We start from the raw sequence: 21,564 nt of genomic DNA, 5'->3' as shown, positions 1-21,564 counted from the left end.
TATATGATTGTGGTATTTCTAGAAGGAGTTACTTTCACCAGATGGTTCTGTTTAGAGCTTCTCACTGACTCTATCAGGCTGTAGAATGTTTGGTTCTAACATGGTCCATGACTATAATTAATATTTTTATTTCTTGAGTGTCTTAAACTTTTACAGAGTTCACAAGCCTGGCTTTATTTATTTGCTTATTAGCTTTGTATATTTTCCCAGCAGCCTGGATTTGTCTGAATTGGCAAAAGCTGCTAAGAAGAAACTTCAGTCTGTGAGTACCTCTCCGTACTGGTTTTCTCCAGTATGAGAATCAGTGCACCCTGCTGATACCCACTCTCAGTGCAGGTTACCTATTGCGTCTGATGACTTTATTTCATACTTTTATTTGTTAAATTAGAAGCAGACCACTGAGTATACAGCAGTAATGACCACAAGGACTTCTAAGTTCAGTATGTTCAATTCATCAGCTCTGCTTCAGATAATCTCATTTTTCTCTGTCATATAAGAAGCGCAGACGGCACCTTTAGCATTAGGCAATTGTTCTCCTGAGGAGAGTTCCCTAGTTCCTCTCAGCATTATGAGTAAGTAGGGCACACGTTCTTGGGGTGACTTCCCTTAGCCACGTAGGGTTCTAGAATGTGGTAAATGCTGATACGGGAATGAGTCCCATAGATTCACTCACTACCATTTGGATCCAGCCACACTGTAAACCTCTTTCCCATCCCATGCCATTCATCAGCGCTTTTTAAATTTCTGCTGTTAAAAGCTGGTGGTCTTGGCCTGCACGTGTGCTCAGAGTTTGCCGGCTCTGCAGGCCACAGCCTCCCTTCAGCCTGTGTCTTTTTTTTGACTGTGCACCTCAGCCTCAGCCAAGGCCCTGGGAAATCTACTTCTGTGGGATTGACTTCTCTTTGTCTGGTCCTCTCACATGAAGCCTCACCAGGGTACTTCTCACCACCTTAACCACCAAAGCTGTTCCTGTTGGTCTTTGGAGCAGAACCAAGATCCTTAACTTCTTTTTGTAACCTGTAAGGGCATCATTCAACTCTCACCTTTCAGAGATTGCCCTACTTCCCATCTGGTTCCGTGTGTGTGTGTGTGTGTGTGTGTGTGTGTGTGTGTGTGTGTGTGTATTAACACGCTCTATATTCCGTGTGTGTGTGTGTGTGTGTGTGTGTGTGAATTAACACGCTCTGAGGCCATGAGCTGCACATTCATGTCCTCTTCCAGGAATCTTCCTTTGCCTGCAGTGTTTGCATTTCCCAGCTTCCATCCCTCTGATCATCACCTGAAATCTGACCAGTGTAGGTAGTGGCTTTCCCAAAACCTGACTGACATTGCAGCTTCCCTTATTTATGACTTTCTCCTCATTTCTGTTTTCACAGAATTCTTTTTACCAAAACTTCATATAATACTCAGTATTAAATATTACATAAAATGAATTTATCCTTACTAGTATTTAACTGTATTATGAAATAAATGTGTTTTATGCAATTTGTTTGGTGTCTCTGTGTTCTGTATCTACAGTTTTGTGTGTCTGTGTGTTTTATTGCCTTAAGAAAGTTGTAGACTAAGATGATCAAGATGATAAGCTTTGGATTCAGATAGCACTAAATATTGTGTGATTTCCTTTTAATTACTCACAATCTGTAAGTAAATTTTATTATAAATCATTTAAATCTAGATAAAAACCCACGTTTTCTTTGACTATCCTACATTTGCTTCACTGGAAGCTGCATGAAAGCTGAGATTATGCCTGCAATATCTCTATCATGTGGCAGGCATGAAATTAGACCTGAAACAGAGTCTGTGTAGCTCTAAAGAGCTGGGGCTCTGGGTCAGACTGGTCAGTACGTATATCGGCCCTGCCAGGCTTCCTAGCCTCCCTGTGCCTTGGTGTCCTCTCATAGAAAAGGAAGATAAGGGTGCTGCAGGGGCTGCTGACCAGAATTGCTCAGGGTGGGCTGCCACCATTACTTGTTGACCCTCACTCTGTGGTCTCCTTCTCACAGGTGACTGTCTTAATCAGTGCCAGGTCAGTGTTTATCATCCAGTGTCTTTCTCCTGTCCCTCCCTCTCTTCCTCTCTCCATCCTTTCTTTCCTTTCTCTTTTCCTTCCTCCTTCCTGATGATAAGCTGAGAGAAATATAATAAAAGCTAATGTGTTCCTTGAATGAGTAAATGTTAGCATTTTTTTTTTTTTTAAAGATGGGGTTTCACCATGATGGCCAGGCTGGTCTTGAACTCCTGACCTCAGGTGATCCACCCACCTCCGCCTCCCAAAGTGCTAGGATTACAGGTGTGAGCCATCGCGCCCGGCCTAATGTTAGCATTTTGAAAGATGTAAACTTGTATCTCAGGTCCATCACTTCCTAGCTTTGGGACTTCAGGCAAGCTACTATCTTCTCTGCGTCAGTTTCCTTGTCTGCAAAATGGGACAATAGTGGTTCCTGTTTTCATAGAGGTGTTAAAAGTATGAAATACAATACTGTTAGCACAGTGCCTGGGATGTAAGCCCTTAATCAGCAATTGGCCATTGTAGTTGTTGCTAGTAATAATAACATTAGCTTGTAGTCTCATAGAGGAAAAAACTGGATATTTATGAAGCAAGTTCAAGCTCCCAATCCTTCATCATCTTGTCTAGCAACAGGCTCCCGGGGTTTTGTTTTTAATTATAGTGCGACAACATTTGGGAAGATTTGGAAAATGGATAAGTGGGGCAGGGCGGGGACCATCCTCAACTGCTATACTCTTAATGGAGTCAGGCTCAATATTTTGGTATATTTCTTTCAGTTCTTATTTTAGATGCATATCTTTTTTAAAAACTGGAAGTCAATTACAATTATAGACATTCATAACCTGCTTTTATCACTCAATAATAAAATTTACCTGTTTTAACATGTTCCTATGAGTTCTCTGTAACCAGCACTTGTTTTGTTTTTCTTTTTTTTTTTCTTTTTTTTTTTTTTTTGAGACAAAGTCTCTTTCTGTCACCCAGGCTGGAGTGCAGTGGTACCATCACAGTTCACTGCTTCACTGCAGCCTTGAACTCCCAGGCTCCAGTGATCTTCCTGTCTCTGCCTCCCAAAGTGTTGGGATTGTAGGCATGAGCCACCACACCCAACCTGTAGCCAGCATTTTAAATTGCTGCATAAAATACCTTCTAGCCAGTCAGTGCCTCTTTTCTGGCCCCTCTTAAAGTGTGAGGTACCATGTGTAGATGTAAGGAATCCAATAGAGAATGGAACAGATTCAGCATCTGCCCTTCCAAAGCAGATGTCAGTCAGTTTAAGGATCATAGCTACCATGTATCAAGGTGTTTCATGAGGCAGAAAGGTGCAGAGAGAGCCGGAGCCACCCCAGCAGAGGCTTAGCCTCATCTGGGCCAGGAAGACCTCGATTATCTTCCATGTGCCCAGGGAGGCACTGCAGGACTTGAGGTGATTGTTGTGTGTAAAGAGTCAGGCTATGCTTTGTTAGGAAGCTTTCTTCTGAAGACTAAGCAGTAGGACCACTACTGAGAAAGAGAGCAAAGAAACTCAGCTGAGGTCTGGGTCGTGTTTTTGTGCACAGGCACATTTTATCCTTTTCAAATAGCATGTTTTTCACTTTTTTTTTTTTTTTTGAGATAGGGTCTCACTCTGTCACCTAGCGTGGAATACAGTGGCGTGAGCTTGGCTCAGTGCAACCTCCGCCTCCCAGGTTCAAGCAATTCTGCCTCAGCCTCCTGAGTAGCTGGGATTACAGGCATGTGCCACCACACCCTGCTAGTTTTTGTGTTTTTAGTAGAGACAGGGTTTCACCATGTTGGCCAGACTAGTCTCGAACTCCTGACCTCAGGTGATCCACCTACCTCGACCTCCTGGGCTGAAGTAATCCTCCCGCCTCAGCCTCCTGAATAGCTGGCATTACAAGCATGCACCACCACGCCTAGCTAATTTTTGTATTTTTTGTAGTGATGGGTTTTCACCACGTTGCCCAGGCTGGTCTCAAACTCCCGGGCTTAAGCAATCGGCCTGCTGAAGCCTCCCAAAGTGATGGGATTACAGGTCTGCAGCACTGCACCTGGATGTTTTGCAAGGGTATAGAATCCATTACACTTTGGGGAACTGACAAGCACTCGTAAGTGCAGAAGGAGGCTTACAGGGAGATAATACAAGAAGAGTAGAGAACTGGAACCTGCTTCTGAGATGATGCACTTTAGATGCCAGTTAGCTCCTAAATAGCAGTGGCTCTATGTCATAAAGTAGTGAGATTGCTGTTGTTGGCAGACTCTAGAGGCTCTGTACGATTTTGAAAATGTCATGTCAGTTTAACAGTGGGTATGTACCAAGTGCTGGCTTTGGATAAGATATAGGCAATAAAGGGGTGACTAAGTCGCAGTTCCCTCTTGTCCTCCTGGTGTTAATTGTTGTCCCTTGTGTCCCTGATATTTTTTACTTTCAGCTAAGTAATCATTTGTTTGAAGAACTTGCCATGGATGTGTACGATGAAGTTGACAGGCGAGAGACGGATGCAGGTGACTTGACGTGGCTTTATCTAATAAGCTTCTGTTATCAGTGGGCAGTGAAAAGCTGCCAGCCTCAGTGTTTTACTAGCCCAATTTCCGCTGTCCTGATGGTGCGAGTGTCAGCGTTTGCCTTTGCGTGTGTTGGCTTCAGAGTGTTTCCCCTCGTAATGCGTGAGCTATACCTCCCAGAAGCAGCAGCACACAGGTGTGATGAGGTTTGTCTCTGATTCTTTCCTCTGGCTAGTCTGGCTTGCCACACAAAACCACAGCGCCCTGGTAACCGAGACAACGGTCGTCCCCTTTCTTCCGGTCAATCCTGAGTACTCATCAACACGAAACCAGGCAAGTGGCTCACTTTGGAAAGTAACTAGAAATAGTAGTTGGGGAATCGCTGATGTCATGATACTTCATATTCCCAGGATAAGTATTCTAAATTTTTTTGATTGATTAGAATGTAATATCCTTTATGCATATACACACACACACAACCCCCAAAATGATAAGAAAACAACAGAATATAAATAAATGACTGGGAAAGAATATGAAACAATTCACAGAAGAAATATAAATGGTTTACAAATGTAAAGAAATGTTTAACCTTGGCAGTGATCTAAGAAAGCAACCTAAAGGCATTAGTGCAAGTTTTATCAGTCAGATTAATAAAATATTTAATAAAGGATACTCCAAGCTGGTAAGGATATGGTAAGATGGGCTTTCTCTTGCAACAGATAGGACTTTAAATTGCTGTAGATGTTAGAAATGCAATTTGTTTACCAGTTTCCGAAGCCTCAAAATTAAGTACATCCTTTTACATGGGAATTTCTCATTTGAGAATAGCTCTAATAAAATAAAAATAGATTTATGCAGAGTGATTTTCATCAAAGCACAGCTATATATAATAACAGAGCATTAAAAACAGCCTACACTTCCATCAAAAGGAGAAACGTTGAGTGCATTAGGAAGATATTTTAGTCTTTATGATTAGTGGCTATATATAAGGATAGGGTCCCCAAATCTAGACTATGACTTTTTAACTTAAAAAAATTTTTTTTGAGATGGAGTTTTGTTCTGTCATCCAGGCTAGAGTGCAGTGGCGCCATCTTAGCTCACTGCAACCTCTGCTTCCCGGACCCAAGTTATTCTGCTCTTCACCCTCCCTGAGTAGCTGGGATTACAGGCACACATCACCATGCCTGGCTAATTTGTGTACAAACTCCTGACCTCAAGTGATCTTCCCACCTCAGCCTCCCAAAGTGCTGGGATTATAGGCATGAGCCACTGTACCATCAAAATTAATTTAAAAATTCCCCTCAAAATTAATTTCTCATTACTGGGTCTACTTCCAAACCGAATCAATAATAGAAGAAAAGCATTCAGTAGAACCGTTTTATTTTTGCTTATCAAAATAGATATACATTGTGAGAACTTAAATGTTATGGAGTTCTCTTATATAAATGGTTTTAAACTATTCACATGGAAAAACAAGCATTGACTTGGTTTGATTATGGCTGGGATTAATTGTACTTTGATCATGCCAGAAGAAGGTCTTTGCAGAAGTCTGTCAATAGTCTGACTAGTTTTATGTGACTATTTATGTATATATTTTTACTCTGGGGAATATTTCCAATTATTTTCCCACCTTTAGGGCAGACAGAAGTTAGCTCGGTTCAACGCCCATGAGTTTGCCACACTGGTCATTGACATTCTCAGTGACGCCAAGAGGAGACAGCAGGGCAGTTCTCTCTCGGGTTCAAAAGGTAACTGCTCAAACCTCTAAACATGCATTTTTGGCCTTCTAAATTGGATTCAAGTGTTAAATTCAAAGTTATAAGCTAATTAAAGTAGTCATCAACATGACAGCTTAAAGTTCTATAAGTTTTTGTTTTTTTGTTTGTTTTTTTAAGTTCCAGGATACATGTGCAGAATGTGCAGGCTTGTTACATAGGTATACATGTGCCATGGTGGTTTGCTGCACCTATGACCTGTCCTCTAGGTTCCCTCGCTTCAACCCCTACCCCTATAAGTAGTATTGGTAGCATATTGTGATAAATAGTTTACCTGTCTAAGCCCTGGTGAATTAACAATATTTCAGAGTTACTAACTGCTACTCATATTTATCTTATATATGATTTCTGTTTTATTTTGGGTCATTTACCTTTCCTATAAAATTGCATCCTGAAATTAACCCAAAAGTCTGACTTAGATCTTGTTAAAGGACATAAGAAAATAAACTCTTCTTGATTGAAACCGTATCATATCTGCTGTTGCTTACCTACAAAACTGAGTTCAACTTAATTAAAATTTGTTGTCGTAAACTTTTAAGTATCTTCAGTGAGAATTACTGTGATATACAATTATAAGGAAAGCCCTGAACATCTGTTTCACAGGTGCCCTGTTGAGTCTAGTTCAGTAGCCCAGGTCCTGTCTGCATGCTTAGGAATGTCCTTCCTCCTCAGCCCTGTTACTGTATCCATACTGGTTTTTTCTAATTATAGAAATTAGATATTTTTCATTGTAAATAATTTAGGCAAAAGAAATATGTACCATAAAAATTAAGTTTTCAGTCATTATTCTCCAAAGATAATAATCATTAACTGGTAACAACTCATTCATTCTTGCCTATTCAAGAATTTGATTTATCTGTTCAACTAGGAATAAGGAAGTTCTGAAAAGGTTTATTAGATTTTGGTGAAGGCACAGAGAAAAGAGCCTTTGCATAAGTTTAAAGTCTTAAAATGGCCTGGGTGTGGTGGCTTATGCTCACTACCAAGGGAGGGGCATTATGAAGGATCCACCCCCATGACCCAAACACCTCCCTTTAGGCCTCCCCTCCAGCATTGTGGATCACATTTCAACATGAGATTTGGAGGGAACAAACATTTATACTATAATAGTAATTATATGAGATAAAGTAATAAAGTTTGAATTTCTTTTTTTTTTTTTGAGACAGAGTCTCACTCTGTCACCCAGGCTGGAGTGTAGTGGCATGATCTTGGCTCACTGCAACCTCTGCCACCCAGACTCAAGTGATTCTTGTGCCTCAGCCTCCTGAGTAGCTGGTATTACAGGTGTGTACCACCACACCCAGCTAATTTTTGTATTTTTTAATAGAGATGGGGTTTCTCCATGTTGGCCAGGCAATTCTCGAATTCCTGGCCTCAAGCGATCTGCCTGCCTTGGCCTCCCAAAGTGCTGAGATTACAGGCATGAGCCACTGTGCCTGGCCAAGATTACAGGCCTGAGCCACCGTGCCTGGTCATCCCCAGGAGACCAAATAATAAAGTTGTTTTGTTTTGTTTTGTTTTTGAGACGAAGTTTCCCTCTTGTTGCCCAGGCTGGAGTGCATGGCTCAATCTTGGCTCACCACAACCCCCGCCTCCTGGGTTCATATGATTCTCCCGCCTCAGCCTCCCAAGTAGCTGGGATTTTAGGCATGCACCACCACACCCAACTAATTTTGTATTTTTAGTAGAGATGGGGTTTTCTTCATTTGATCAGGCTGGTCTCGAACTCCCGACCTCAGGTGATCTGCCTGCCTCAGCCTCCCAAAGTGCTAGGATTACAGGTGTGAGGCACTATGCCCAGCCTCATAATAAAGTTTTTAAAAGGTTTTGTATAACCCCAGTTTTGTATGGAAAACATATTTATGTAAATATATGTGTACAAGTGAGGATACCACATGTAAGTATAAATATACAATTGATCCTTATGTGCACATTCCATATTTGCAAATTCATCTGCTTCCTAAAATTTATTTGTAACCTCAAAACTAATACAGCATTTTCAAGGTCATTCTAAGAAATGTACAGAGCAGAGAGAAAATTGAGTCACCAAAAACACATGTTCCCAGCTGAGGTCGAACAGGGAGGAGACTCCTTGACTTCTTGTTTCTGCACTCAGGTTATAAGCAAGTGTCAGTGGTCTATTTAGTGCCATGCTATGCACATTTGTGTGCTTTTCATTGGTGATTTCACTGTTTAAAAATGGCCCCAGGATTTATTGAGCCCAGGAGGTTGAGGCTGCAGTGAGCCATGATCATGCCTGCACACTAGCCTGCGTGACACTGTCTCAAAAGTGTCCAAGCCTAGACAACATAGCAAGGCCCCATCTTTACCAAAAAATCTAAAAATTATCTAGGTGTGTTGGCACATGTCTGTAGTCCTACATACTCAGGAGGCTGAGGCAGGAGGATCACTTCAGCCCGAGAGTTAGAAACTATAGTGAGCTCTGATTATGCTAGTGCACTCTAGCTTGGGTGACATATGAGACCCTGTCTCAAAAAAGAAAAAGGCCGGACACAGTTGCTCACGCCTGTAATCCCAGCACTTTGGGAGGCCGAGGCAGGTGAATCATGAGGTCAGGAGTTTGAGACCAGCCTGGCCAACATGGTGAAACTCTGTCTCTGCTAAAAATACAAAAATTAGCTGGGCATGGTGGCATGCACCTGTAATCCCAGCTACTCTGGAGGCTGATGCAGGAGAATTGCTTGAACTCAGAAGGTGGAGGTTACAGTGAGCCAAGATCATGCCACTGTACTCCAGCCTGGGCAACAGATTGAGACTCCATCTCAAAAAAAAAGTGGCTTCCAAGCTTAGGGCTAAAGCGCTGTCTAGTGTTTCTAAGTGCAAGAAGGCTGTGATGTGCTCTATGGAAAAATGTTTGTTAAATAAGCATCATTCAGGCATAATTTATAGTGCTGTTAGCCATGAGTTCAATATTAATGAATCAATAATATGTGTTAAATAAGGTGTCTTTAAACAGAAACACATATAGAACAAGGTTATGCATTGATCAGTTGATGAAAATGTGACCAGAGGCTCTTAAGAACCTAACTCTGTATTTTCCCCAGGAGCACCAATTTAATATTGGCCAATTCACAGCAACTTTTTAGAACATAACTACCGAGAATAACAAGAATTGACTGTGTGGATGGATATAAGTGCTCAGACAAAAAACTAGAAAGAAATAGATCAACAAGTAACAATGGCTATAAGTGATTATCTTACTTGTTCATTAGTTTCTAAATTGTATATATTGACTATAACTTCTGTAATCATTATATTTATGTGCATTAAACTATTAATTTAGAAAGCTAAAATAGGACATATTATTTATTTATTTATTTATTTATTTATTTTTTTGAGACGGACTCTCGCTCTGTCACACATGCTGGAGTACAGTGGCACAATCTCGGCTCACTGCAACCTCCACCTGCCAGGTTCAAGTGATTCTCCTGCCTCAGCCTTCCAAGTAACTAAGATTACAGATGTATACCACCATGCTGGCTAAATTTTGTATTTTTAGTAGAGATGAGGTTTTGCCATGTTGGCCAGGCTGGTCTCAAACTCCTGACCTCAAGTGATCCATCTGCCTCGGCTTCCTAAAGTGCTGGGATGTGCTAGGCTAGGACATACTACTTTTAAATAACCACAATTCACTCAGTTATCATCCATCCGTTGTTTCCTCAACATCTCTGGGAAACAGTATTAGAAGTTAGAGGTTAGTTTGAGTTGCCTGAAAGAAATCAGGGAGACTTGGGTAGTTTGTGAAATCTTTTGTTCAAAGTGTGTTAGAGCCTGTAGAATCATCCCTGCTCCCCTATGGAATAGACACGCCCTTTCATATGCACATGTGTATTTGTTTGATTCATTCTCCTCTATCTCTTTCACTGAGATGCAGGTGACTGACTAAATGCCAATGTTCCTATTCTTTGAGTGCCTCAGTTCTGGGCTCCAGTTTAACAATTTGCTTTCTGTTTTGATTGAAATTACCTTGTAAACATGTTACTGGTGTTAATCAAATTACAGTTTATCTTCCATTACCTACAGCCTTATCTTCATGACCTGAAGGTAGGTTCTATCTCTAGAAACTTGGGAACCTTCCTCCTTTATCTGAGCAGTTTCTTCATAATCCATTTGTTTAATTTGCCCATATTTGGCAGGTAGATGAGAGGAATGCTGAAGTCTCTCTATGTAGCTGTCCACCTGGTTGAAAACTTCTTCTGTTACCTCTATATTGGTGTGAATATAACATTTTCTTTCAGTCCTTGTTTACTTTGTTTTTGCTTTTAGAGACAGGGCCTCACTCTGATGCCCAGGCTGGAGTACAGTGGTGCAATCATGGTTCACTGCAGCCTCGATCTCCTGGGCTCAAGCGATCCTCCTGTCTCAGCCTCCCAAGAAGCTAGTAGCTGGGACTACAGGCATGTACCATCAGGCCTGGCTAAAATTTAAATTTTTTTTGTAGGGATAGAGTCTCATTATGTTACCTAGGAGGTCTCAAACTCCTGGCCTCAAGCAGTTACCCTGCTTGGCTTCCTAAAATGCTGGGATTACAGGCAGAGAGCCACAACATTCAAGTCCTTTAAGTCCTTTAAATGGTTAAACCAATGAAATCCTTTTGGTAGTCTTTTGGAAGAAAAGCATTGTTTTAAGCCTGAAGTAAAGTTGTTTGCTTTTATTATTAGAAAATGTGGAGCTCATACTGAAAACAATCAATAACCAGCACAGCATTGAGAGTCAAGACAACGACCAGCCCGACTATGACAGTGTGGCGTCAGACGAAGACACGGACTTGGAAACCACTGCAAGCAAAGCAAACCGGCAGAAGGTGAGAGGCCGTGTGTCCCACGGAAGGGCAAGCACACATCAGCTGAGGGCTATCCCTGCCAAAGCTGCTGTGCAGTGAGGTTGGGTTGCTGTTAGCTCAGGCCAAGCAAAGGTGAAACAAGGTTAAATGGTTTTAAAATAGGGGTCCTTGTCCCTGCATCACAGCCCTGCTGCAGCTGAGACTTTATAAAACTTGTGAGGAGTGATTGGTGTTATATTCTTTCCGCAAGTGTTTACTGAGTAACTTCTCTGGATATTACTCTCCTGAATGAGGCTCGACCCTTTCCTGTGAGGATCTCACTGCTTAGGAGAGAGAGAACTGCAGGAGGAGGCACAAAGTGATGTGTGTCATATGAAGCACACACAGGCTAAGGGAGTGAGCATAGAGAGAACCTATGGCTGGGAGCATCAGGGAGGACTGTGTCATGGGACGGCCCTTAAGATGTGCCTCAGGGGATGCTTGGGATTGGGGCATGTGGAGGAAGCAGAAAGAAAGTGAAACCAGGGCATCTAAGGGGAGGCTGGTCATGCATAGGGACAGCCTAAAAAGGATGGGACTCGAAGCTGCAGCAAGAAGGGTATGACGCTAGACGGAAGAGCATGGGCCTTGTGGGCAGTGCAGAGCCCAGGATGCCATGTCTGGGGAGGACTATTCTGGTGAGTTAGAGAATGGAGGCAGAGATCCAAACAGGAGCTGATGCAGGCCACCCCAGGACCCAGGCTAGGATGGTACAGGTGGGAGAGACCTTGGCACCAGAGTGTGAGCCGGCGAGAGGGTGGCAGGGCCCCAGGCTGTGCACCCTCTGCTGATCCCCAGGACTCACCCACAGATGGGGCTTGGCAATCATTTGAGAATGGATGAGTAGGAAAGCAGAATAGAAAAGCCTTGGCAATAAGTCAGAAGGTTGAAATGGGGAGACAGACTTATAGAAGATGTGTTCGGAGTTCTCCGGCCCACATGACTGTGAGAAAGATGGCGCCATTAGCAGATGCAGGGGATACTTCTGCCCAGACTTCTCGGAAGCCACCTGGCTTACTAAGTGAGAGCCGAGGTCATTCCAGGACCCTCTGTGACCAGGCCCTCTGTCAACTGCCTGGCCTCCTGCCTGCTCCATCCCACACACCTGCTCCCTCTAGCTGAGCTCCACTGTAGGCTGGAATGTTCTTCCTCTGGATCCATGTGACTGATCTCCTCACTTCCCGGGGCTCTGCTCACCTCTCACCCACTCACAGGCTTACCCCAGCTCCCTGCTTAACATGCAGTCCCCTGCCCTGCTCTGCCTTATCTTTTCCCACAGCACTCATCACCGTCAATCATACACTGTATATACTTACATTTATTTTTTTCCTCTATCATGCTGTTGGGATATAAACACCATGGAAGCAGGAATCTTTGTCTCTTTTCCAATATATCCCAAGCACCTAGAACACTATCTAATATTCAGTGAAAATGTTGAAATGAATTAATTAATGAAAGAATTGATAAAAACGAAACATGAGTGAACGAGACAAAGGCTTACAAGACAGGACAGACCTCCTTAGACATCATTGTCAGCACAGATGTGTAGCCCCACTGCCTATTCCATTAGAAAATACTGACTTTCCAATTTTTTAAATAGGATAGTGACTCTCAGAGGCCTTGATTTGGTTTGACAACTTTGCAATTCAGCTGGCTTGGTCAGAATTTGAAATTCTTGAGCTGTTAGACTTTAATGTTCTCGTCGTCTCAGATTGTGAACGTTTTCCCCAATTTATTTTTAGAGCCTAGATTCAGATTTATCAGATGGACCAGTCACTGTACAGGAATTTATGGAGGTCAAAAACGCTCTAGTGGCTTCTGAGGCCAAGATACAGCAGCTAATGAAGGTGAATAACAACTTGAGTGACGAGCTGAGAATTATGCAGAAAAAGGTAACATGTTAATAAATGCCAGGATGGTTGACGCTTTAATCCCATAGTACAAGGAAGAATCCCAGGCACTGTGATGTGGTCCGAGGGAAGAAAAACAGTTATCATAACAGCCTATTACAAATCTTTTGGGCCAAGTTGTCTTTTTGAAGCAGGATGTATTTGGATATTTGAAATGAAATATATCCAGAATAAGTTCCCCAGATAGGAGAAACCTAACATTCTATTTAAGCATTTGTGCCCATTAGAATAACCCTTGCACTATTCTGTGCTTCCTGGAAACCTGGATGGCACTCCATGGATGTGATTCTTTTCATTGCTAGGGAAGAAGGATCACACCATGGAGACAGAGCCAATGAGAGCGCTGGGCAGGGGCTTGTGTTTATCAGCATTCAAACCCTGCCCCCACCCTGGCAGCCCTATCCCACATCCCCACCTCATTTTTCACCAGTTTTTACTACTAACTTGTATTATCCCCAGAGCCTACAGCAGGGCCTGCCACAGAGTAGGTTCTCAAAAAATAAGAAAAAACATTTCATTTGTACTGGCAGGAGCTACACACTGGTATGAAACAATCTCACTTGCTCAGTATTTTTTCATTTATTATCTTTCAAGAGAATCAGAACTATATGAATATATTAATCCCTAAAAGGAGTATAACTGATGGTAGCAAGGAATACCTTTAGTAGGAGAGGGATTGTGTATGCAACTCTTTATGAGAAGGCTAAGGTAGGGAATTCAAAAAATTCCAAATTTTGCCCATGACTTTGTGGGTATCATTCCCATCATTCAGTTCTAAAATGAGATTTCGACACCTTCCTTAACTAGAAACAAAATGAAATATATAATCTATATTAGGCTGTCATTTGAGAAGTAAGGTTTTCAAATCATTTTCAAGACCTGAAGACATGGTATACTCCATGTGTGCCTGGCCCCTTTTCAGTGCTGCTTCCTAAAGGAAGATTGAAGAACTAAAGAGGGTCCCTTGCCCTCTACTTACTAGAGAAGGAAATTGCTTTGCACTTTTGCCTGGGGTTTGGTCTAGGATTCTTTTGATGTTGACGGCTAGAGCATTTTTGAGACTTTTTGAAATAAATGGCTCCAAAGCCTGTAGTAGCAGGGAATGAAGAATGCCTGAAGATTAGTCAGCCTTAAACGAACAGACTTGTTCTATGTCTCCCAGCCCTGTCTAGGGCTGCCGTGCAGCTGTAAACAAGACAGACCAAGAGCCCCTTTGTCATAACATGCAGGACCTGCACTTTCTATGCCTTCTTTGAAATACATTTTATTTAATGAATTATAGTTTGTCCCATTACTTGGACTAGTAATTTTGACCAGGAGACTATTTCTGAAACATGCTGATTTTGCCACTATAAATCAATCTGCGGCACATCACCTTTTAAAATCTAATAATGCTTCTTTCAGTATTTTTGGAAATCACCAGAGAGAGCCTCGTATCTCTGAAAGCAAATGTCTTAAACTTCTTTGAGAAATACAAAGTGAAATTATTTGCCATTGCTTATTGATTATCTCATCAGTTCTTAGAAATGCTTTTGATTTTTGAAACTATTGAGTTGTCTGTAACTTTTTATTTTCCCTTATACTCCTTCCAAACAAAAAAGTGTAGCCTGGTTCTTATTAAGATAAACATCATTAAAATTTATCTAAGGACATCTCTCTAAATACAGAGTATCAAAATTTTTAGAAATTGAAACCAGGAACTTGTGCTCATAAGAACACATTCAGACAAAATCCAGGCATGAAAAGTGTTAGGATAAAGCTTCAGATTTCAAGGCCTTAACTAAAAAACTGCCACAGAGGCTTTTTACACAGACAAACATGATCAGATGTGCCAGTGCCCCATTGAGGGACATGTGTCAGTTACACACCTCAGTCTTTGAACCTTGACCATTTCACTCTAGGCTCTGGGTTCTCTAATGAATAGTTTCGACAGGCACTTCATGCCTGTCTGTATCCTGGAATGTAGAAACGTTCAGGGCTGCTTTGTCACTTTGCAGCTGTTCTTTCTCTGGAAAGGAAATTGCAGATATGAGTTATACCCTGCCAGCCTTTGTTGTATAAAAGCAGTCTATCATTCTGTAATGGATTGCCCTTCAAGGAAACATAATGAGTGGTCTTTTTCTTAAAGAGGCAGTAAGTCACACTTTAACAGCGGTTTGGCATGATTAATATAAAGTATGTGGAATTTGTTTATTTAGCAAAGATGTATTGATTTTATTTCAAAGTTAGGAAAAGTTTTTTTAATATACATCAAGTTGACAAAGGAGCATGATTTGTATCTGATCTTTCACATTTAACAGTTGCTTGGAAAAGATGCTAATTAATGAAGAGGAGTAACTACTATTGGTGTATTTTTCACAGATTGGTGCTTTCTAAATAATTGAAAATAACTCCTAACATTGAATGGGTTTGCTACTGAAAAAGTAATGATCTTCTGATGCAGACAGTTGCTTGTGGACTTAAACCTTGGCACTGGTGGGGAATTTGGTCAGATTTTACAATCTCTGTCAAAGAATAGACAGCTGAACTCATACCACACCCAACTTATAAAATGCCCATGGAAGATGAAGGCGCACCAGAAGGGAAGGACCCTGTGCAGAATGGATGCAGTTAATGGTGTTTAAAATGCCAGATGCCAAAGAGTAACACGATTCCTTGCTGACCCCTTAACTCTAATCCATCCAGCACCATGAAGCAGCCTGCATGTGAGGAATGGAAGGAACATTCAGGGCCTCCAAATGAGTCTCTAAAATGGGGTGGTGTCAGGCAGATTAGCGTGTTCAAAGCTGACACCACCGAGGTCGTGTTTTTTGGGTGACAAAGCCAAAGGAGAGAAAGGCCAAATATTCCAGCCCTGGCCGAAAGATGATCACTCACCAGACGGAAGCAAGCGTGCTGCGTGGAGCATCCATGCGAAGATGTCGATTTCATAGATCAATAGGTTTCCAGTTTTCTTTGTGATATGTTAATATAGCAAACTTACCATGATTTCATTTCTCTCTCTCGCTCTCTCTCTTTTTTTTTTTTTTTTTTTTTAAACAAAGTGCTGAGTTGTTTGGAATATCAAGAGTATTATGCAATAAAAACTTGTTGATTATAATTTTTCTTGTTGGCTTTTTGGAAAGCAGTAGCCGATCTGATTTTTCGTAAACTGAACTTCACTGTCTTTCTTGCTTTGCAAAGCAACCCTAGTCATCTTTGTGCTGCTTCCATGGTGTCTGCTGTCATTTTTGGCCTTTGCAAATTGCTAGGGGCTCATTTGAAAAGCAAGTGACCTAAATGATGTTTTAACGATCTCAAGCTCTTACTTGAAACAGCCGTAGAATAATCCAGAGTACAGCTTGCCTGCAAACATTTCCCAGCCCCACCATGACAAATTTTTAAGTGGTTAGACATTTTGTTTTTAGGAAGTCCAAACCATAACTTTTCTGGATTCAGAAATGAAGCTATTTAATTTGTTTATGTGAGGAAGGGAGTTGACTGTGTTTCACCCAATCCAGAAGAAAGGGCCCTTGTGTGTATTGGCTTTTTACTTTTAGCCCAGCTAGCTGTTACTGTCCTTATTGTTTAAAACTGGTAGTTGTATTCATTTACTTGGTGTTTGCTTTTTCTGTTTGCTATAAAAAAACACAGTCCCACTGCCAAACATTTCTTTCAGCTTCAAACACTCCAGAGTGAAAATTCGAACCTCAGGAAACAGGCCACAACCAATATATATCAGGTGCAAACTGGTTCTGAGTACACAGACACTTCCAACCACTCTTCCTTAAAGAGACGTCCATCTGCCCGGGGCAGTAGGCCCATGTCCATGTACGAGACCGGATCAGGTCAGAAACCGTATCTCCCAATGGGAGAAGCGAGCCGCCCCGAAGAGAGCAGGACGAGACTCCAGCCCTTCCCCACGCACGTAAGTAACACCACTGGCGCTTCCGCTGTTCACTCTGTGCAGCCTGACTACTCTGTTCCCTCTTCTGAACCTACAGGTCCCCACACCTCTGCTTTGCCAAATTGGGCTAAGAGAGGTACCATTGTGTTTGCTGTATTAACATGTCGACGGATGCTTGCGATGTTCCCACAAGCACACAGGGCCAGGGGCTGATGGTTTCCTAACCAAGTTGGGGATTCTGGCTCTTGCCTGAACTGCTCCTTTTTTTCTCCCCCATATCCATGATTATTTCTCAAGCAGCCAGTGTGGGAACTTTTTTTAGTAAAGCTTCCTTCCTTCCCCACTTCCAAAGACAAAAACAAAAATAAATCATAAAGGTCACTCTCAGAAGGAAGTGTCTCCTTCTTGGAGCTAGACAGGTATGTGTTCCTTTAAGGACTGGAGCCTTTAGAATCTCAGATGCCTTTTCAGCTCCTCCTCAAGCAACTGGCCTTGAGTCTGTGGCCCAGGTAGGGTACCCAAGTGAGCCTATAAGGCTCCAGGCCTCCGCAGCCTCTCCACTTGCGCTCAGTGTGCTGCTAGATATGCTTCTGCACCCTGCTCCCCCCCTGTGGTGGGGGAAGTGTGGCTTTGTCATCTCAGAAAAGGAGATGTAATACTCTGCATTAGTCTTAGAAGTGCTGAATTCCAGAGATTGTGTCCTGTAGCAGGGTTCTCACAATCTTATTTTGCTTTGAGATACATATTATGTTGTAAGATTTTCAAATGTATTTCTTCTGGATTACTTTATTATAAAAATACATGTTTTGCCCAAGATGTTACAGATGTTTAAACTTTTTCATGTGATGCTTTTTCAGAGTAATATTTTGTCTTTTTGAGTGTCAAAAGTTATTATTTCTTTAGTCAAATTTTATGAGAGTTTCCAAAAAAATTCTCAAGGTAGATGCAAAGCAAAGACATGGTTTTGTAACTTAAGCCCTAGTTTAATTTTGTCAATTTTCATTGTGGTAAAAATTACAATATTACTTTACTGTAATTGGGAGTCTGTTATCTCAAATTCTTTTCAAGATATTTGGTTTAACATTCTAAGTCAATTGATTTGATATATTTGAGGTAAAGGGAATGCCATTAAACTAAGTTAAAAATCTTTTTTTTTTTTTTTTTTTTTTTTTTTTGAGACCAAGTCTCACTCTGTCACCCAGGCTGGAGTGCAGTGTGTGATCTTGGCTCACTGCAACCTCTGCCTCCTGGGTTCAAGCAGTTCTCCTGCCTCAGCCTTCTGAGTAGCTGGGACTACAGGCACACACTGCAACACCCAGCTAATTTTTTTGTATTTTGGTAGAGACGGGGTTTTATCATGTTGCCCAGGCTGGTCTCAAACTCCTGGGCTCAGGCAATCTGCCCGCCTTAGCCTCTCAAAGTCCTAGGATTACAGGCGTGAGCTACCGCGCCCAGCCTAAGTTAAGAATCTTATTTTTGTATACCTGAAGACAAAATTTAGGAAAAGCAGCTTTGTTATTTTTCACTGTACTCTTTAATTTTAGAAAAATTTAGAATATAAGGATATCAGGAAGGCTGTATAACTGTACTAAAAATTAGATTGATAGTGTATAGCAACTTAGAATCATTTGTATAGTTTCTCATTTCACAGCAGTCCTGATTCAAAAAGAAATAGGCCTTTCACACTATCCATTAAAAAAAATTATTGACAAGTTTGACAGATTATGTTAGGTATTAATTATCTTTATTCCCTTACGGAAAAGCGGCCTTTATGAAATTTAGAGTAATTTCCAGGAGGTGTTTCACCAAGAGTTTAAACATCTCTGGGGGCCCTGTCACCAGCGGTCACTGAAATTACAACACTCATGTCACATAGTGTGTGGTGTTCTAGGACTCTTTTACTGAAGGTGCTGAGGTGGTAGGTTTTGGTTTGTTTTGTATTTTCCCAAGTGTGTTTCTCTTTCCCATTCCAGATCGGGAGGAGTGCGCTTGTGACCTCCTCTTCATCTCTGCCTTCCTTCCCCTCCACACTTTCCTGGTCCAGGGATGAAAGCGCCCGAAGGGTTAAGTACATTCTGAATGGTCTGCTCTCTGGAGGAGGGGCCGTGCTCCTGGGCGCTTTGTGCTTGGGCTCTGGCCCTCCTGTCACTTGTCCTTTGCTAACTGCCCTTCCATCCTGCATGAGGCAGCGCTTCCCTCCTGGATTCTCACAGTGGATCAGGCACACACTTGTGCACACACACACGCTCACCCATTGAGGGGCGCCTCCCTTTCTCTAACCCCGCACTGCTTATGTTCACATCATATTTAACAAAGTTTGCAAATCACCCTACAGCATTTATTCTGATCATACTGTCTTTTTAAAGAACCAGAAAATTAGCTGGCTGCTGGTTAGATATTATAATGGGACAGATCTGTTCAATTTGTTCAGAACTACAGTTGTCAGACTGAAACTGCTATATGTGGACTCACTGAAGTACTAAAATGTTATACCTTTTTTTTTTTTTAAACCTATAACACATTTTATGTCAGCACCATACTTGACAAACCAAGGTTTACAAGTCCCTGCATCTTGAATCAGAATTGTAATACCTCGTGGCATTGGACCTGTCTAAGCAGCTGTTAGCATAAAGCTGTTCACTTGTATAAGTTGGTTAAACCCCACCTACTGGTATATAATTTACAGTCTCAATAGCAGTGCATGATTTAGGTAAGCCCCTTTTAGAGTAGTCAGGCAGTATTTATTAAGTACTTCCTGCATACATAGCCTTTTGGTAAGTCAATGAAAGGGTCCTAAGGACTTAGGTGGCACAGTCCCTGCTCCCAAAGGCACTGTCGTTTAAAAAATAACTTCATGGGCCAGGCGCAATGGCTCATGCCTGTAATCCCAGCACTTTGGGAGGCTGAGGTGGGTGGATCACCTGAGGTTGAGGGTTTGAGACCAACCTGACCAATATGGAGAAACCCTGTCTCTACTAAAAATATAAAAATTGGCCAGGCATTGTGGTGCATGCCTATAATCCCAACTACTCAGGAGGTTGAGGCAGGAGAATCGCTTGAACGTGGGAGGCTGATGTTGCAGTGAGCCGAGATCACGCCATTGCACTCCAGCCTGGGCAACCAGAATGAGACTCCATCTCAAAAAAAAAAAAAAAAAAACAACTTTCATTCACAAAGAGTGGTACATACCCGCAACCTGGGAAAGCCATGGACAGAGCACAGGCTTTGAAAATTCATGTCCCGTCTAAGGCCATACCACCCTGAATGTGCCCAGTCACATCTGATCTTGGAAGCTAAGCAGGGTCGGGCCTGGTTAGTACTTGGATGGGAGACTGCCTGGGAATACCAGGTGCTGTAGGCTTTTAAAAAAAAAAAAAAAAAAATCCATGTCCTGATTCTGGCTCCTTCTATTTTTTAATGGAAGGATAATGTAACTAAGGTAAGAGGAGGAAGGTGGCTATTGGTAAGGAACCACCTTTACAGGCAACGTGCGATTTGCACAGGGCCTTTGCCATTCCCTCTACATCTAGGAATGGTGGAGAACCTTTCTTTCCTATTTCCAGTGGCATATGGATCACCAAGGCCCTTTCAGGATTCGTTTTTTCATTTTTCAGAGATAAAGTCTCATTATGTTGCTCAGTCTGAAGTATTGTAGATATTTACAGGCATGGTCATATCACACAGCAGCCTCAAACTCCTGGGCTCAAGCAGTCCTCCTGCTTCAGACTCCTGAGTAGCTGAGATGTGCTGCCACATCCTGACCCTACAGGCACGTGCCACTGCGCCCTGACCCTTTTGGAATTCTTTACTTCACTTGCAAAGTAGTCTATTAAGAAATCTTGGCTGAGTGCAGTGGCCCACATACTTTGGGAGGCCTAAGCAGGTGGATTGCTTGAGCCCAGGAGTTCAAGACCAGCCTTGGCAACATGGCAAAATCCCACCTCTACAAAAAATGTAAAAAATTATCTGGGTGTGGTAATGCATACCTATAGTCTCAGTTTCTTGGGAGACTGAGATGGGAGGATCACTTGAGCTCAACACTGGAGGTCAAGGCTGCAGTGAGCCATGATTGTGGTATTGTACTCCAGCTTGGACAACACAGTGAGACCCTATCTCAAAGAAAAGAAATATTATTATACTTAAATTAAAAAAAAAAGAATTCTTGATAAATTATACTTAAAGTTAAGTGACTCATACCTGTAATTCCAGCACTTTGGGAGGCCGAGGTGGCTGGATCACTTGAGCCCAGGAGTTTGAGACCAGCCTGGCCAACATGGCAAAACCGTCTCTACTAAAAATACAAAAATTAGCCGGGCGTGGTGGCGCATGCCTGTAATCCCAGCTACTTGGAAAGGTGAGGCACAAGAATCAAGAATTGTTTGAACCTGGGAGGTGGAGGCTACAGTGAGCCGAGGTCACACCACTGCACTCCAGCCTGGGTGACAAAGTGAGATTCTGTCTCAAGAAAGAAAAAAAAAGTCTCCTGAGCAGTTCTGAAATTGAACTGTAATGTTTTCATTAAAATATCCCAGTTTTGCTGGGTGTGGTGGCTCATACCTATAATCCAGCACTTGGGAGGCCAAGGCGGGTGGATCACCTGAGGTCAGGAGTTTGAGACGAGCCCAACCAACATGGAGGAA

General features: G+C 42.1%; 1 protein-coding gene and 1 non-coding gene across 18 annotated transcripts in view; both read left to right on the top strand.

Moving 5' to 3' along the window:
- Positions 1-21,564, top strand: part of GIT2 (GIT ArfGAP 2) — a 67,300-nt gene that overhangs the window by 32,453 nt on the left and 13,283 nt on the right. For 2 of the 17 annotated variants that reach the window (XM_032301219.1, XM_032301210.1), the window contains 8 exons: positions 214-262; positions 4,438-4,510; positions 4,746-4,843; positions 6,147-6,258; positions 10,968-11,110; positions 12,871-13,020; positions 16,697-16,945; positions 18,898-18,987. In XM_032301219.1, the coding sequence (XP_032157110.1) occupies positions 214-262; positions 4,438-4,510; positions 4,746-4,843; positions 6,147-6,258; positions 10,968-11,110; positions 12,871-13,020; positions 16,697-16,945; positions 18,898-18,987 (964 nt within the window). Of the gene's footprint in view, positions 1-210; positions 263-4,437; positions 4,511-4,745; positions 4,844-6,146; positions 6,259-10,967; positions 11,111-12,870; positions 13,021-15,338; positions 16,139-16,696; positions 16,946-18,897; positions 18,988-21,564 lie in introns of those variants that run through there. The other 15 variants (XM_032301214.1, XM_032301205.1, XM_032301227.1 and 12 more) reach the window with 12 other exon arrangements.
- Positions 20,167-20,285, top strand: LOC116527614. Its single transcript, XR_004258624.1, has one exon. It is a non-coding gene; the product is annotated as a 5S ribosomal RNA (ribosomal RNA).

Source organism: Sapajus apella, unplaced genomic scaffold, assembly GCF_009761245.1.
Source record: "Sapajus apella isolate SASKATOON/1434 unplaced genomic scaffold, GSC_monkey_1.0 scaffold2, whole genome shotgun sequence".
Lineage (NCBI taxonomy): Eukaryota > Metazoa > Chordata > Mammalia > Primates > Cebidae > Sapajus > Sapajus apella.
Note: the sequence above shows the minus strand (reverse complement) of the source record. Positions and strands in the feature narration are given on the sequence as shown.